At 45.0% G+C, this 17,821-nt stretch overlaps 1 protein-coding gene across 1 annotated transcript in view; it reads left to right on the forward strand.

Annotated features, from left to right (window-relative positions):
* LOC147567028 (uncharacterized) overlaps positions 1-17,033 on the forward strand; it is an 89,253-nt gene extending 72,220 nt beyond the window's left edge. The window contains exon 2 of the mRNA XM_086653650.1: positions 13,808-17,033. Within this exon, the coding sequence (XP_086509776.1) occupies positions 14,492-15,532 (1,041 nt within the window). The 5' untranslated portion in view covers positions 13,808-14,491 and the 3' untranslated portion in view covers positions 15,533-17,033. The remainder of the gene's footprint in view (positions 1-13,807) is intronic.
* The last annotated feature ends 788 nt before the right edge of the window (positions 17,034-17,821 follow it).

Below are 17,821 nucleotides of genomic sequence, written 5' to 3' on the forward strand. Positions count from 1 at the left end.
ATGAAACCGGGTACACGTTTACATCCGGATTTCAACCCTTAACCCAGCCGCCATCCAATTTAGGGTTTGTAGACGGTAAAATGTCTACGGGTCGGAAAGTCTGACAGTCAACGGGTCAACGGTCAAAGTCTTGTCGGGTCGGTTCGGATGCTTCGGGGACCGGCTACGTGTCGAAAAGAACCTGCACACAAAAAGAGAGAAGAGATCGTGAAGCCTCTGGGACACCGGGATGGTGCCGGCCTAAGGGGCCTCCGACGGTCAAGTCAGATACTCGGTCAAATATAAATAAGAAAGTCAAAGTGGGCAATAGAAGGGTAACCGTCGTCGGAGTGCTTAGGTGTCGCGGCTCGTGAAGTTCTCGGAACAGATCCCCACGGTAGTGATTTACTTACGGTAATTAAGAGGGTGATGGTAATGAAGTATCGTCGTTAACTCGCTAGTCGTAAAGGGATCCGCAATAGAGTGCTGGTCGTAAAGGGATCCGCAATAGAGTGCTGGTCGTAAAGGGATCCGCAATAGAGTGCTGGTCGTAAGTGGATCGGACGGTGAGGATGAATGAAGATGATACGCCTAGCGTCTTATCGCTAGGTGAATGATGCGATAAGGAGGTGGTGGTATTAGGATGGTGATACAGCCAGCTAGTTACTGCTGGATGGGTGTTACCGTCAGCTCCTTACCGTTGGGAGGGAGATATTTCAGACCAGAGGGCTCTTATGCAACAAGGTGGTGGTCGTATGGTGTTGATACGGTTAGCTAGTTGTCGTTTGATTTGTGACTATCAGACCCCTATCTCCCAATTTCTAAGACAATGAGTCAGACTTTGAGAGGATCAGAAGATCTTTGAAATGCTTATGAGAGAGCAAGTGAATAGAGAGAATGGATTAGGTTACTCGAGTATTGTTGTCGAATATTGGATGCCTTTGTCTGAGTTTTGCTTCTCGTATTTATAGTGGTGGAGAGGGATTGCCTTGATGACAACCAGCTAGTAACCGACGTATTTATTCCGCGTCATTACTTCTGAGAGATACGTTAAGGGCTAGAGGATCTGACCGTCAGATGAATATTCGAATTTCTCGAGGGACGGCTAAGATGTTACCGCGTGTGCGGTAAGCTACTGGCTGGTAACACCCGTCTTTAAGTGGCAGATACGGAATATTACCACTAGTGCGGTTATGGATTGCGCAATAATCCTCTGGCGGTAAGATTGCCTAATACTGGCAGGTGGCTATCGCGTGACGCGTGTCAGATACGCTTAGTGCCCAACGGGTATGGATTCGGTGGCCCGAATAGCGACTCGGGCCACTATCGGGCCTTCTTATTTAGCCTCGCGGATTTTATCCTTACGAAGCGGTTGTTCATAAATTCTGCGGGCGCCTCGTGGGGCGGATATTTGCCCATACAATTTGCCCCCACTCTCTAAGTCCGGGTGCGGAGTTAGAGAGTAGTGAGGTATGACCGTGTCAGCGGAGGAGTGCGCGTCTCGATCATATTTTACTAGTGGGAGTGCCACTTTGCATCGTAGCGATGGTTGTTTCGAGGTTGGGTGTCTTGCCCGGATTTTTTAGGCGCTAGGTGCGAGTTTTCGGGACGTGTTTAAAACAATATTCCGGAGATTGTCTTGAAAAATTCAGAAAAGACACACAAAGAGGGGCGCAATGAAGAAAAGGACATTTTTGGTGCCTTTAACAAGAACGTCGGGCGCCCATAGCAGGGGCGCCTGGCGCCTGGACGCCCATAGCAGGGGCGCCTGGCGCCGGGACGCCCAGCGCGTTCCTGCGCGAAGGCACAGGAACGCGCCACGTGGCGCTCGCTGGGCGTCCCGTGACGCCCAGCGCGTTCCTGCGGGATTGCGCAGGAACGCGCCACGTGGCGCGCGCTGGGCGTCCCTTGACGCCCAGCGCGTTCCTGCGGGATTGCGCAGGAACGCGCCACGTGGCGCGCGCTGGGCGTCCCTTGACGCCCAGCGCGTTCCTGCGTGAAGGCGCAGGAACGCGCCACGTGGCGCGCGCTGGGCGTCCCGGGACGCCCAGCGCGTTACTGCGTGAACGCGCCACGTGGCGCGAGCTGGGCGTGTGTATACGCCCAGCTCTCTTCCGCGTCCCTCGGGACGTCTATCTCGCTTCGCCTCTTTCGGACGTTTAGCCCAGTTCTGCATCTTTCAGATGTCCGACTCCCACTAAGTCTTTAGGAGCGTCCATCTCTGTCCCGAATATCTATCTCGGACGGACATCCTTCCTCTACGCCTGGCAATTTTTGCATTTGTTTAAGGTTTGCGAGTGGGACACTCTGCTATGGTGGTAATCTGTAATACGCTAATCGTGTGCATTTGTTCGAGGGCTCCTTGGCGGGAAGGAGGTAGGGGATGCCCCTTGATTCGGACCCTATAAAAGGGGTGAAGGATCATTATTTTACTTACCATTTGAAACTTGAAGAGAGAGATTTTTGGGGGATTCTTCACTTGTAATCAGGTATTTTCTCTCTCCTATTTGGTTTTGTTGAGTTCTTGAATTGTTCTTCAGTTGATATTGAATATCCATGATGTTTTGATCTTTAAAGTTAGTTTCCTTATTTGTCGTAATGTGTTTTCGAGATTGCATACCTTGAGTTAGTTACTGCTAGGATCGATACGTTGAGTGAACTACTGTTAGGATTGATACCTTGAGTGAATTACTGCTAGGATCGATACGTTGTGTGAACTACTGCTAGGATTGATACCTTGAGTGAACTACTGCTAGGATCAATACCTTGAGTGAGCTACTGTTAGGATCGATACCTTGAGTGAGCTACTGTTTCGTTTAAATGCACCCTTCAAGCTAGTTGTTGGGTTTGAAGCCTTATCCCTTTGTCCTACAGACTTTGCATCCCGAGATGAGTCATCATGGGCAAGGTAGTTCTTCTAGATCACTTCGCGTGCCAGAACCTTCTGAATTCCGGCGACAGAAGGTGCTTGAACGGGTGGCCTTGAAACGCCCATCTCTAAATCCGGCTTCAACCATTACGGAGGGCGGATTACGGGATATACGGTTTATGTTCAATATCCCCGAATCCATAGAGCTTAGGCTTCCGCAGCCTAACGAACTTGTCGACGAAGACCATGGCGGCTGGACCGCGTTCTACATGATTTCCTTCTTGATGGGATTTAGGTTTCCCATCCCTCGTTTGGTGCATGGGGTTTTGAGTTACTACGAGATAGCTCCTTCACAACTCATGCCTAGCGCGTGGAGACTTCTCTTGTGCTTGGAAGTGCTGGCTTACCTACAGCAGGTTGAGCTTTCAGCTAACGATGTAATTCGCTTCTATCACTTGACGAGCCATTCTAGGGACAATGGTCGTTATGGTTTCAAATTGCGGAACCCCGGTGCTCACTTAATCACTGGAATGCCGGCTAGCGACCGAAAGTGGCAAACTTGTTACTTTCTTGCGCGCGGTGACCTTGTTTGTATATGGTGACCGGGGGGTAGGGCAGATTCCTTCCAGTTGGCAAGATGCTCGTAAGTATGTAATTTTTTAACTTAGAGTACCTTATGCGTTTGCGTTGTTGTAGCTTAAGTTTGTATTGTTCCTTTGATAGATTGTTCGTTCAACAACAAACAAGTTGAGCGCCTGCCGCATTGGAAGGAGAGGATTTCAAAGTTGTTCGAGCGTCGTGATCCAGAGAGGAGTTCTTCCTTTCTTCTGAGCCACTCTCTTATTACAGGTACCCCTTTGTGGGACTTTGTTCCTGGTGCGACCCTAACAAGTCGTCCCCCTGCACCTGCAACGCCTATAGAGATTCGAGGTGCGCTTCGAGCCTACGAAGAGTTATTTGGTGCTCCGGTACTCTTTCCACCTCCTTCGGCAAGTACAGAGTCATTCGCATCGTCGCAAATGGTGGGATCTGGTTACATCCCTGCTCCTTACGCGGACATCCGGAAGGGTGGCCAGAGGAAGAGGTCCAAGGCAGGCACCGGTTCGAGTTCTCTTCCGCATTCTTCTTCGTCTGTTCCTGTTACCGAGGAGGTCCCAGCTGCGGAGCCGGTTTACTCGGCGATACCCCTATCTGAGTCTTCTGGTGGGGTTTCTATGTGGAGGCATCATCCTTCTGCTTCTCCCTTCGATGGTTCCACTTTTTTGTCTACTGGAGGGGACCAGCTGCTCTCTTCTGAGGATCATCAGAAGTTCCTTGCTTATGGTCCCTGCGGTTGTGCAGACTATGGTGTTTCGCACCAATACCAGGTATTTACCTCTTATTCGAGTTGCAGCTATTTCTTTTTATAATTACATGCTCATCTTTGTTTTGGGTCTTGGTAGGCTCTCATGGCATCGATTTCCTCCCGTCGTCAATTGAGCGAGAGTGTGGATCGAGTTTTAGAGTTGACGGGATCATTCTCCAGGTTGCAGACTCGTTACGACAGCCAGGTGGTTTCCTTTCAGGAGCAGGGTGACAGGATGCGTGCCCGGGAGAGAGAGCTGGAGGATCTTCGGGGGCGGTACACTGTGCTGGAGCGAGAAGCGGCGTACAACCAACAACTAGTTGACGAATTTCCCCGTGAGAGGGATCAGATTGCGACTGACGCGGCGTTACGGACCCGTGCAGACTTGTTCGTCGAATATCGCGAGCATGGACCCGACAGATGGGATATGGATGATAACATAGAGGCCTGGCGGGTTCGTTACGAGGAGCTCTTGGCAGAGCAGCGGGCGGGAGAGATGACGATAGATATGGACGAGGTGATGAGGGGTGATGATGCAACTGGAGGTAGTTCGCCTCATTAGTGCTTTCCTTTACTTTACTTGTTTAGAAATACTATGTGTGTTGTTGATTTCTTTTCTATGTGACGAACCATATGTGGTCGTCGTCGTGTGTCGTCAAGCGTTCAGCCCTTTTGTTTGGACGACACGCGTCGGATATATGTTGTTGTTGACTGATGATTCAGCTAGACTTCTGGATTTTTATTTTAACGGTTCAAGTGAACCCCCCTGGATTTCTTTGAGACTCTCCCTTTAAGGATATATTGCTATGGTTATGTACCTGTTTTTCTTCTTAGTTGAGTGGTTGTGATGCCAACTTATGTAGGGAAGACGACTAGCGCCTTATTGCGTTTAGGTGTCGGCCAGTAACTTATTGTCTCATCTTGGATGGATTACCAATCCTAATTTATACAAGTGATACGGCCAGCACCTTACTGTGTTCAGGTGACGACTAGTAGCTTGTCGTCCCAACTTGAATGGATTATGAATCCTAAGTTATACACGGGATACGGCCAGCACCTTACTGCGTTTAGGTGACGGCCAGCTGCTTGTTGTCCCAACTTGAATGGATTATAAATGCTAATTTACATACGGGATACGGCCAGCACCTTACTGTGTTCAGGTGACGGCTAGCTACTTGTTGTCCCGTCTTGGATGGGTTACCAATCTTCACTTATAAAAGTGATACGACCAACACTTTATTGTATTTTGGGATCGTCTAGCGACCTACTGTTTCTCTCCAGACAAGTAGTGAAATGACATCGACACAAGTAATTACTGGATAAATACTTGAGATTTTATTTCTAAGTTTTTGTTTACATCGGAAATGATATCTTAGATTTAAGAACATTACATTGAGCTTGAGGAATAAGTGCGGGACTTTGTTCCTTCTAAATTAATTTGATGAACAGTACGTTGAACTTGTTGTTGTCAAATGAAGAAGTGTTCGTCATTCAACTTAGGTGCCTGGTGATTTTAGTTGCCTGTTGGACATGTGAGGGTTGCTTAACCCGTATTGTTCTTCAGTTTCTTCATAGTCTTCTTATAATATCCTCATGCCCCCAGTCGAAGTGCGGAACTCTTCTGGTGGTTTGGACTTCGACTCTGACGTCCAGCCTCTTATTGTTTTTGCTACTTTGTCGTCTCTTGGAGACAGTTCCTGTCATCACACATAGATGGTGAGGGGTGGTTGTTGGCGTAGCCAACAACCCTCCGACGCCCAAGTCAGTAGGTGATCTTTGGAAAAAGGCAAAATAGGAGAAGTTTCAAGGTTAGAAGTAGTACCTTCGTAAGTGAATGGCATTCCAGCTATTGCCTATGTTTAAGCCATCTTTTGATTGAAGTTTGTAAGCTCCTTGTCCCACTACCTTGGTAATGAGGTATGGGCCTTCCCAAGTAGAGGCTAACTTGCCAGCTCCTGTTTCTTTAGTATTTTGAAATACTTTCCTCAGAACCCAGTCGCCAACTTTGAATGTTCGAACCCTGACGTTCTTGTTGTAATGTTTGGCTGCTTTCTGTTGGTATGCGGCATTCCTGATTGCCGCCATGTCCCTTACCTCGTCTACTGTATCCAGGTTATGGTTAAGTAGTTCCCAATTGCTCTCTTCTGTAGTCCACTGGTATCGGGCAGAGGGAACTCCTGTTTCAGCTGGTATTACCGCCTCACAACCGTATGCAAGGGAGAATGGGGTTTCCCCAGTTGGGGTCTTTGAAGTGGTTCGGTATGACCACAACACTCCTGGTAGTTCATCTGCCCATGCCCCTTTAGCTTTCTTGAGTCGTTTTTTCAGTGAATTCATTATCGTTTTGTTTGACGATTCTGCTTGCCCATTGGATTGAGGGTATCTAGGAGTTGAAAAACTTAGTTTGATTCCCCATTCCTTGCAGAAGTCTTGGAAATCAAAACTGATAAACTGTGAACCATTGTCTGTGACAATCTCCTTGGGAACTCCAAACCTGCAAATGACATGTTTCCAAACAAAACTTTTTACCTCGCGGTCTCTGATTTGGTGGTAGGCTTCGGCTTCCACCCACTTGGTGAAGTAGTCTGTGACAGCAAGCATGTAGACTCTCTGGCCTGGGGCCGTTGGTAGTTTGCCTACTATATCCATCCCCCATTTCATGAAAGGCCATGGGGATAGAATTGAACTTAACTTCTCTGGAGGGAGGTGGGAAGTTTGGGCGAACCTCTGGCAGCTGTCGCAACGTTTAGCATAGTCAGTAGAGTCTGCTCTCATAGTCGGCCAGTAGTAACCTGCAGTCAGTGCTCTGTTGGCCAGGCTGTGATCGCCAGAGTGGTTACCGCATTCCCCCTCATGTAATTCCTTGAGGACATATTTGGATTCCTCTTGGGTGATGCATTTCAAGTAAGGCCCAGAGTATGATCTCTTAAGGAGCTGGCCGTCCATGATGCAAAACCTTGCAGCTTTGACTTTGAGTCTTCTAGCTTCATTTCGGTCCTGTGGCAACTCATCGTTAGTTAAGTACCTGATTATTGGTGTCATCCAGGTCTCTTCTGCATCTGTATCCGCTACCTCTGAAGGCTTTGTTTTCCATACTGCCGGCCACTGAAGTAGCGTTAGGGGGATTGTCTGTGCATCCTTGGTTGGAATTGATGACCCTAAATTGGCCAAGCCATCAGCGTGCCCATTCTCGAGTCTGGGTACCTGTTCAAAACTAACCTCGGTGAACTGACTTTGTAGTTCTTTTACATGCGACACATAGGCTGCCATCTTCATGTCTTTGGCCTGGTAGGTTCCTTGCAGCTGGTTAACTACGAGTTGGGAGTCTGATTTTATCACAAGTTTCTGGACTCCCATCTCCTTTGCCAGGTTCATTCCTGCAATTAGGGCCTCGTACTCTGTTTCATTGTTGGTGGCTTTGAGCCCACACCTTATTGCTTGTTGGATTAGGTCACCTTCTGGGGAAGTGAGAACAACATCAAGTCCTACTCCATTCATGTTGCTGGAACCATCTACTGATAAGGTCCATTTGAGTTGGCTATGTTCCTGTAGATGGAGCAATTCTCCTTGTGCCTGCACTAAGGTGTTAGGTGTAAAATCAGCAATAAAATCAGCCAGTACCTGAGATTTGATCGCTGTTCTTGGCTGGTAGCTGATGTCATGTTCGCTTAACTCCACTGCCCATTTGGTCAATCTCCCAGACAGCTCTGGTTTGTGAAGAATATTCTTCATTGGGAAAGTTGTAACCACCACAATTGGGTGGCATTGAAAGTAAGGTCTCAGCTTTCAGGCTGCAGTAACAAGGGCAAGGGCTAGCTTCTCTAGTTGGCTGTATCGAGTTTCAGCGTCGAGCAATGACTTGCTTGTGTAGTAGACAGGCAGCTGCTTACCGTTTTCCTCACGAACGAGTACTGCACTTACCGCTGTCTCTGAAACAGCCAGGTATATGAATAATTTTTCTCCATCTTTTGGTTTGGAGAGCAAAGGTGGAGAAGTGAGGTATCTCTTCAGCTGTTGTAGAGCTTCTTCACAGGCAGGTGTCCACTCGAAGTTTTTCCCTTTTCGCAGAGTGGTGAAGAACAGATAGCATCTCTCGGAAGATTTAGAAATGAATCGGCTAAGTGCCGCCACTCTACCTGCAAGCTTCTGGACGTCCTTGATGCATTTCGGGGAAGGAATACCCATCACCGAATTGATCTGATCTGGGTTAGCTTCGATCCCCCTTTGAGTCACCATATACCCTAAAAACTTTCCAGAGGACACACCAAAAGAACACTTAGCAGGGTTTAGTTTCATATTATACCTCCTGAGTACCTCAAATGCTTGTTTGAGGTGTTCCAAGTGTTGTTCTGCTACTAAGGACTTGACCAACATATCATCGATGTAGACCTCCATAGTGTTGCCTAGCATGTTGGCGAACATTTTGTTTACGAGCCTCTGGTAGGTGGCACCTGCATTTTTTAGTCCAAAAGGCATGACTTTGTAACAGAATATACCTCTCTCCGTGACGAAGGCGGTTTTCTCCTGGTCGTTTGGATGCATAAGGATTTGATTGTAGCCCGAGAATGCATCCATGAAGCTCAAGAGTTCGTGTCCGGCTGTGGCGTCTACTAGCATGTCGATGTGAGGTAGTGGGAAGGAATCCTTCGGGCATGCTTTGTTCAAGTCCGTAAAGTCAATACATACCCGCCACTTACCATTCTTCTTTTTAACGACCACCACATTAGCGAGCCAATCTGGATAGCGCACTTCCCTTACAGATCCGATGTCAAGTAGCTTCCTGATCTCCTCATTGATCACCTTGTTGCGTTCTGGTGCGAATTTCCTTCTTTTCTGTCTGACCGGGGTATGGGAAGGGTCTACTTGTAATTCATGAACTATTATAGAGGGGTCTATCCCTGTCATATCTGCATGAGACCAAGCAAAACAATCAGAGTTATCGGTTAGGAATTCAATGAGTTTTTCTCTGAGAGTAGGAGCTAGCTGTGCTCCAATTTGGACTTTGTGCTCTGGGATGTTGGGGTTAATTTGGACTTCGTCTAACTCCTCCATGTTTGGTTGGTTGAGGTTTGAGTTGAGGGGCACTTTGTTCTGTAATTGCTACAAGGGCTTCTTGGGAGCCTTCATTGTGTTCTTGTAGCAGTTCCTGGAAGCTCCTTGGTCTCCTTTGATTTCCCATACTCCCCAAGGTGTTGGAAACCTCAAAACTTGGTGGTATGTCGATGGTACTGCCCTCATCTCATGGATCCAAGGTCTTCCAAGGATCATGTTATAAGCTGATGGGCAGTCCAGTACCACAAAAGTGGTGCTAAGGTTAATTCCTCCTGCATATACCGGCAATACGATTTCTCCCAAGGTATACTTCTGTTCTCCACTAAATCCTATAAGGACAGTAGAACGTCGGCAGATGCTCGATTCTTCTAGTCCCATTCCTAGCAAGGCATGAAGAAACAAGACATTAGTGGAGGATCCGTTATCAATAAGTATACGTTTAACTAACACATTCGCAATAGTGAGAGAGAGGACGAGAGCGTCATGATGAGGGTTGACGAGCCCTGAGACTTCGTTGTCAACGAAGCTGATGGTTTGGTTGGTGAAAGTTAGGGTTGACGCCTCTGTCGAGTGGGCAGTTGGATTTGCTACGATTCGTGCACTTCTTTTAGCTGCTGAGTGGCTTACTCCACTCACTTCCGAGCCACCTGTGATCATGTTGCAAGTCAATGTTGGAATCGGCTCCTCTGGCTCTTTGGGTCGGGCATCTCCTTAGGACATGGTTTTCTTGCCTTTATCTGTCAGTAAGTCGGTGAGGTGACCCCTCTTTAGGAGCTCAGCAACTTCGAGCCTAAGGGCAATGCAATCTGCAGTAGTGTGCCCATGGTCCGAGTGGAATTCACACCACTTGGAAGTATCCCTCTTGTCGCTTGGCGTCTTTGTCTTCCCTGGCCACCTTACCGTGTTACCCATCCCCTTCATTACAGCAATCACCTCACTTGGTTCAATGTTGAGGTTGTATTCTGGAATCTTGGTACGAATGGGTCCTTGCGGTTTCTCGTTCTGACGATTAGGTGAAGGGTTGAATGGCCTCCTGTTCTCCCTTGGAATTGGTCGTCTGGTTGGGTACGGATCATTGCTCCTGGCTTCTGACCGTCGTTCGTATCTTCTGGAGTGACGGTCTCTTGACCTATCTTCCTGTGAATAGTATCTGTTCCTGTGGGCTTCGTCTTCCTCCCACCTAATTTCAACCCAAGCTCTGGAAAGAACATCCTCCATCGTTGTGCAATTGAACTTGGTGAGTTCTTTGTACAGCTCCCCATCTGGCAGTAGACCTTTCCTGAATGCATCAACTGCTGTCTCCTGGTTGCAGTAAGGAATTGACACCTTCTCCCGATTGAATCTTCCCACATACTCTCTGAGTGGTTCACCTCTTCGTTGTTGGATTCGGTAGAGATCACCAGAGAGTTTCTCTAACTTCTTGCTGCTTGCAAATTGCTCGACAAAGGTGTCTGTGAGCTGGGCAAATGAAGCGATTGAGTTATGTGGGAGGTTAGTGTACCATTGCAGAGCTGGGCCAATCAGACTAGACCCAGAACTCTTGCACATACACGCTTCCCGCAAGTCCCTTGGAATCGCAGCAGTAAACATCCTCTGTTTGTAAGAGGCTATGTGATTGTCCGGGTCAGAGGTGCCGTCATACATCTTCATGTTGGGAAAAGTGAACTTTCTGGGCATCTCTACCAGAGCAATTGCATCGACGAACGGAGAATCGGCGTAGCTTTGAGGAAGACCCTTCTTGAAGGGGGTCGGGACTCCTGGAATTCTAGTGATCAGAGCCTCCATTTCAGCTAGCCTCTTTGCTAAAGCTTGCTCTAAAGGGGTACCTGTATGTGAAAATAATAAGGGATTAGAAGCCATGGTGGGTTGAGTAGGCATAGGGAAGATAGTAGGCATAGCAATAGTAGAAGATGAGTAAAGAGGAGCAGCCATGGTCTGCTGTGGAGTGAGAGGTTGTTGAAAGGTATGTGTTGGAGCTACGAATGGAGCACTTGCGGATCCTGTCCCTACTTGGCTGGTGGTGAAGCCTGCAGTAGTGTTGTGAGGGGGTGTTGGGCGATTAGATGTTCCTCCTACTTCAGAACCGTTGGGAGGTGGTCGGTTGTCCCCCAAACTTTGTCTTCTTGGAACCACCAACTTGGTAATTCTTTCTTGCAGTAGCATGTTCTCTGCCCGGACAGTAGAGTTCTCCTCCTCCAAAGCTCTCAATCTTTCGGCGTTTTCTTGCATCTGGGCAGTGAGTGCAGCAAGTTGTGATGAGAAATCCACAGAAGCGTTGGACATGTCTCCTTCCATGGTACTTGTCTTTTCGGTAGTTAGTGGCTGGCCCCCTCCTTCTAGCGCCAAATTGTAGACGGTAAAATGTCTACGGGTCGGAAAGTCTGACAGTCAACGGGTCAACGGTCAAAGTCTTGTCGGGTCGGGTCGGATGCTTCGGGGACCGGCTACGTGTCGAAAAGAACCTGCACACAAAAAGAGAGAAGAGATCGTGAAGCCTCTGGGACACCGGGATGGTGCCGGCCTAAGGGGGCTCCGACGGTCAAGTCAGATACTCGGTCAAATATAAATAAGAAAGTCAAAGTGGGCAATAGAAGGGTAACCGTCGTCGGAGTGCTTAGGTGTCGCGGCTCGTGAAGTTGTCGGAACAGATCCCCACGGTAGTGATTTACTTACGGTAATTAAGAGGGTGATGGTAATGAAGTATCGTCGTTAACTCGCTGGTCGTAAAGGGATCCGCAATAGAGTGCTGGTCGTAAAGGGATCCGCAATAGAGTGCTGGTCGTAAAGGGATCCGCAATAGAGTGCTGGTCGTAAGTGGATCGGACGGTGAGGATGAATGAAGATGATACGCCTAGCGTCTTATCGCTAGGTGAATGATGCGATAAGGAGGTGGTGGTATTAGGATGGTGATACAGCCAGCTAGTTACTGCTGGATGGGTGTTACCGTCAGCTCCTTACCGTTGGGAGGGAGATATTTCAGACCAGAGGGCTCTTATGCAACAAGGTGGTGGTCGTATGGTGTTGATACGGTTGGCTAGTTGTCGTTTGATTTGTGACTATCAGACCCCTATCTCCCAATTTCTAAGACAATGAGTCAGAGACTTTGAGAGGATCAGAAGATCTTTGAAATGCTTATGAGAGAGCAAGTGAATAGAGAGAATGGATTAGGTTACTCGAGTATTGTTGTCGAATATTGGATGCCTTTGTCTGAGTTTTGCTTCTCGTATTTATAGTGGTGGAGAGGGATTGCCTTGATGACAACCAGCTAGTAACCGACGTATTTATTCCGCGTCATTACTTCTGAGAGATACGTTAAGGGCTAGAGGATCTGACCGTCAGATGAATATTCGAATTTCTCGAGGGACGGCTAAGATGTTACCGCGTGTGCGGTAAGCTACTGGCTGGTAACACCCGTCTTTAAGTGACAGATACGGAATATTTACCACTAGTGCGGTTATGGATTGCGCAATAATCCTCTGGCCGTAAGATTGCCTAGTACTGGCAGGTGGCTATCGCGTGACGCGTGTCAGATACGCTTAGTGCCCAACGGGTATGGATTCGGTGGCCCGAATAGCGACTCGGGCCACTATCGGGCCTTCTTATTTAGCCTCGCGGATTTTATCCTTACGAAGCGGTTGTTCATAAATTCTGCGGGCGCCTCGTGGGGCGGATATTTGCCCATACAGGGTTTCTTATATTTTAAGCCCCTAGAATTCCCAAAGTAACCCTCTCTTTTTCACTTTTTACCACTTTAACCCAACAAAAACCCTAACCCTATATAATAACTCTTGATCCTCCATTAAAGCTAGACTTGCAAACCTTCTCAATCCTTCTCCTCTTTCAATCCCCTCTTACCTATTTCTTTCTCTCTTCTCTACTACTAAATCCATTTTCTCTATTATTTTACCATCTTTCTCTACTACTACTTCTTCTTTACCACTATTCTTTCTTCCATTAATAGTCTTCTCCTTCATCCTTCCATATTCTTCTACATCTTTATCCCCTTTCATCTCTTATTTCCAACTTCTTTCTACATCTAATTTCTTCCTTCTCTTTCTTTTTCTTATTTGGGTGAAATAAAATAGCTATTACTTGGAATTCTTGGAGTAAGATTTTTGAGCACAAATGGAGCAAATCTTAGACAAATTGGAGATACATGGGGATATGGAATTTGATTGGTGATTTCTTTCCATTAATTTCTTAGTATTTTCATTTATTTTATAATGTCAATGAATGTTATTCTAGATTCCATGTATAGTTAATTTATTCATCTAAGGTTGTAAATGAAATCCATTATGGATCTTTGTAATACTTGTTCTTGATTAATTAAATCCTTTGATGTGCTTTAATGTCTATTGATTGTTTATCTATATGGATTGGATTTTCTTTCCATTACTCATGCCTCATAATTAGATATTTCATACTTTCGTTAAGTTGTTAGATGGAGTATGCTTTTTAGATGATGAATAATAGTTAAGCAATCCGAATCTCTATAAGGTAGACAATTAGAATTAGTAATTATAAAATTGTTTTATCTAGAACATCATCCGGAATCCAAATAGTTCATTATATTGGATCCCGAGTAAATACAAAAGAGATTTAAGTAATTAAGTGCTTGTTTTATAAAGTGAAATTATGCGGTGGATTTTATAACCTTAGATATCCTCTTACCTCTCACTTAGATAGTTTAGATTGTTTTATTTGTTTTCTTATTTCTTGCAAATCAATTATCAAATTTATGAAGTGGTGTGTGTGTGTTAGTCTAAGTTAGCTATTGACATTTTGATTATTGGGCTAAACTCGCTGTCAATATCCAAAGTTACCTACCTATTCCTTGGGACGATTTCCCGATTTACAAATTATACTATAACTTGACCCTGTATACTTGCGGGAAAAGACCTATTTTGGGCCTATCAAGGTTTTGGCGCCGCTGCCGGGGATAGGTTTAGTAGTTAAGATATCGTTTGCTTGTTAGTTCATTAGTTTAGTGTTAATTTCTTACTTAGACATTTTTGCTTTATTTGTTTTTCTATTTTCTTAATTGTATTTTCTTTTAGGTACCATTTCTAGGAAATAGGCAGAAGAGACATAGGAGCGAAGGAAAGGAAGGAATCGATAAGTCAAGCGAAAAGTCGATAGTATCGCATTCTATCTCTTCCTTCTTACTTTTGTGCGATTGTTTAGTTCTACAATTGTTAGTTCCCATTTTGTGATTATGTGTTACCATCTTTGAATATTGTTAGATCATGGCCCGTTCTTATAACGGTTGGCCATTCGATGTTGATGATGATGAGCTTATTTCGAGGATTCCCCGCACTAACCGACCTGATATGACCTTAGGTGAATACCAACGGATGTGTAGGGATGTTTCGATTAGTGAGGGGAATAGACCATTTGAGCATGACAGATCTCGTATGACCCTAGGAGAATACCGACGGATGTGTAGAGATGGTCGAATTAGTGATGGATATGGTCCGACACTAAATATGTATGAGAGACCTTATAGTCCACATTATTCTGAGACCAATGATTTTAGAGGCAGGTATGATCCTAGTATGTACGGTGGGAGTTATTATCAAGAGTCTTCATTTAATTACACTTGTGAGCCTTATCACGAAGAGACTCTTGAAGATAGATCTCAATTAGAGTCTGTGAGTCGTCTGACTGAAATGATGTTACAACATGAAGAGACACAAGATCTATTTCAACAGACGCAGATTCAAATGCAACAAGAGTTACAACAGAGGTTTGAGTCTCTAAATCATCAAGTACATATGATTACATCACAGTTATTAGCCGACGAGGAAGGGGTTTTACCACCCCAAACTCAAGAGGGTACTAGGTCCGATGGCGAGGGTAATACGTCTAACCCTAGTACTAAGTTAAATGTCGACGAATCAACTGAGAGGACCCAAGAGCTTGAACAAACTGATAACCTTGTTGTCTCGTTTCCTCACCATGTATCGTCTCATCATGATAGGACTATATTAGACTTTGAGATTCAGGATGATGACTCTAGGAACAAGTTTGGGGATGACACTATTTTGAACTTTCCGATTTTCGACACTTGTAAGGAGTCAGTCTTAGATGTTGTACGTGATGTTATAATTGATTATGAAGCTTTAGATGCCTTTGAGGACATCGATGACATAGTACCTGGAGACATGTTGGATAGTTTGTCGGACCATTTACCTAAGAAAACCATGGACCTTGACTTGGTCCCTGAGCCTTGCCTTACCCTTAGAGTCCAGTTCAACCTTTCACGTGGTCTCAGACTCGGTCATTGATCTCTTTTGGGACATTTCAGACCTCTTTCCTAGAGTGTCTATGGACATAGTCGATGTTCTATCCACTAAGCTTCCAGATGACTTTTTGCCTTCGACTGACCTCTTAGCCCTTCACTTGTATGTCGATCCTTTTGACGACTTCTTAGTCGTCGGCCCTAGCATTTATGCTTACTTAGTAGACCGTGCATCCACTAAGTTTGGGGATGGCTTATTTTCTTCAATCGTCTTACTTGCACTTTATGGTTTGTACACAGTTGTGAGACGATTATCATTTGTATATAGCTTTCTTTGGGTTGACCCCCAAGTATTTCGTCTTTTGCTTTATGATCGTTAGGCCGATTAATGGGTCTTGATGTTTGTGGGTATCATATCTGGAAACCCTCCACGAGACATAACTCGTGTTCTTGTGTGAAATCAAGAGAATTAAAGGCTAATTGCATAGCTCAATGCAATCGTGTATACCCACGTTAGTGGTAGATTTGTATGTGGTCATGTCTTTTTTGTGATTCATTCTCATGATATTTGTTGATATTTTAGGAGCAATTCTTATATGTTTTACTTCTAAGGCGTGGTTTATTCCAAGTTTGGGGATGGCTCGAGCTTGACATCAACTTGGAACCTCTTTATACATGAGCCTTGGTAGTATCATCTTTTATCTCCTTCGGTTATGGTAATATCTCTCCACTCTTCTCTTTAGATTGATGTGCCTCTTTATCTTTTGGTGAGTGTATGCTTAGAACATTGAGGACAATGTTAGTTTTAAGTTTGGGGATGCGGGATATGACCATAACCAATGCATGACCATGGATTTCAAAGACAAAAGGGTTCAAATTAGCCAAAATTTGAAAATTTTGAACATTTTGAGTAGATTTGCATGTGATTCTAGTGATAGTTTTAAGAATTTTGATGCATATGTGTCGAGTTGATGAGTTTTGTGATTGCTAATGGCCTTTGCATGAAAGTCGAGTCTTTTAGTGTTTGTGTTGTGCCATGTGGGTGACATCTTAGTGAAGAAGAAACATTTCTAAGAAACCTAAAGTAGTCATTAATGGAGACTTAACCCATGTGAGAGCTCAAAGCCTAAATTGTCATTCGAGTGTACTCTTCAGCGCTAACTCCGAGTAGAATGAAGAGCTACTCAACCTCGTAACTTATAAAAGAGCTCATTTGATCTCGTGTGCTCAACTTCCTTAGCCACTAGGAGTGACATTAGGATAGCGAATTAACCTTGCCCTTGTAGTCCATGAAACCCAATGAGAATGCCAACTAAATGGAGGCGGATACTCCATCACCATCTTATATCCCGAGAATGAAGACATGAGATAAAAGAATGAAGAATGTCAAAAGCAAGTATGAAATGAAAGTTGATTGCAAGAATAGAGTTGTGTGTGTTGTATTTTGTTTTGGTTGTTTGTATTTGTGTTATGAAAAGAAAAAGAAAAAAAAGAGAAAAAAAGAATGAAAAAAAAGTGATATGAAAAAAAGAAAAAAAAGAAAAAAAAAAAAGAAAGAAAAATAGTGAAATAAAGTGATTTTTTTGTATGTTTGAGCATGTGTTAGCTCTTTTGTGTGAGTGATGTGATTGTACATATGTGTTGGTGTTTTTGTTCATGAATAAGTATTCGAAGCAAGAAACAAATGTTGAGATGCTGAAGAGGTTCTACCATAATGAAGAGGTCAAAATTCTCGGAAATCCACCATCATCATCTATCTCTAGTATCTGCTAAACTTTAGAAGGCATTTGTAGAAGGTAGAATGGGTGAGAAGGGCGAGTGAGCTTCCCTCTCTATTTAGTGGCTAATTCCTTTACGAAGATCATTTGTTCCAAAATGTTGTCCTCACCCTTTTTTATGTGTTGAGTTCAAGTTAAGTGATCACACTCACACATACGAGCGAACCATTCTTGAGTGATTTCATATTTGGAGTGTATGTCCGTGAGGCCGAAGTCGAGGCGAAATGTACTACTTGGGAATCAAGGTTTTGTGACTTCGGAACATAGATGTGCTTATTATGGTATGACACTTGCATTTTAGGGTAAGATCATTAGTGAAGGGGCCTTTAGCTTTTTCAAGAGCTTATTTACTTGATTCATTATGTGTTGACATGCTTAAACCCTTTACTATATCAATCATGCTTATCTACGATTTCGATGTTGGACCCTTGTGTATTTGAAACCATGATGTTTGTGGGTGTCATCTATGAAAACCCTCACGAGACCACACTCGTCCACTAGGGCAACCTAGGGGTTTAACGGCTTGTTGCATACGCTATATGCAACCGGGATGCCTC

This window comes from Eschscholzia californica, unplaced genomic scaffold (assembly GCF_041429995.1).
Source record: "Eschscholzia californica isolate CP2 unplaced genomic scaffold, dmEscCali1.0.p SCAF_1, whole genome shotgun sequence".
In the NCBI taxonomy this organism is placed as follows: domain Eukaryota; kingdom Viridiplantae; phylum Streptophyta; class Magnoliopsida; order Ranunculales; family Papaveraceae; genus Eschscholzia; species Eschscholzia californica.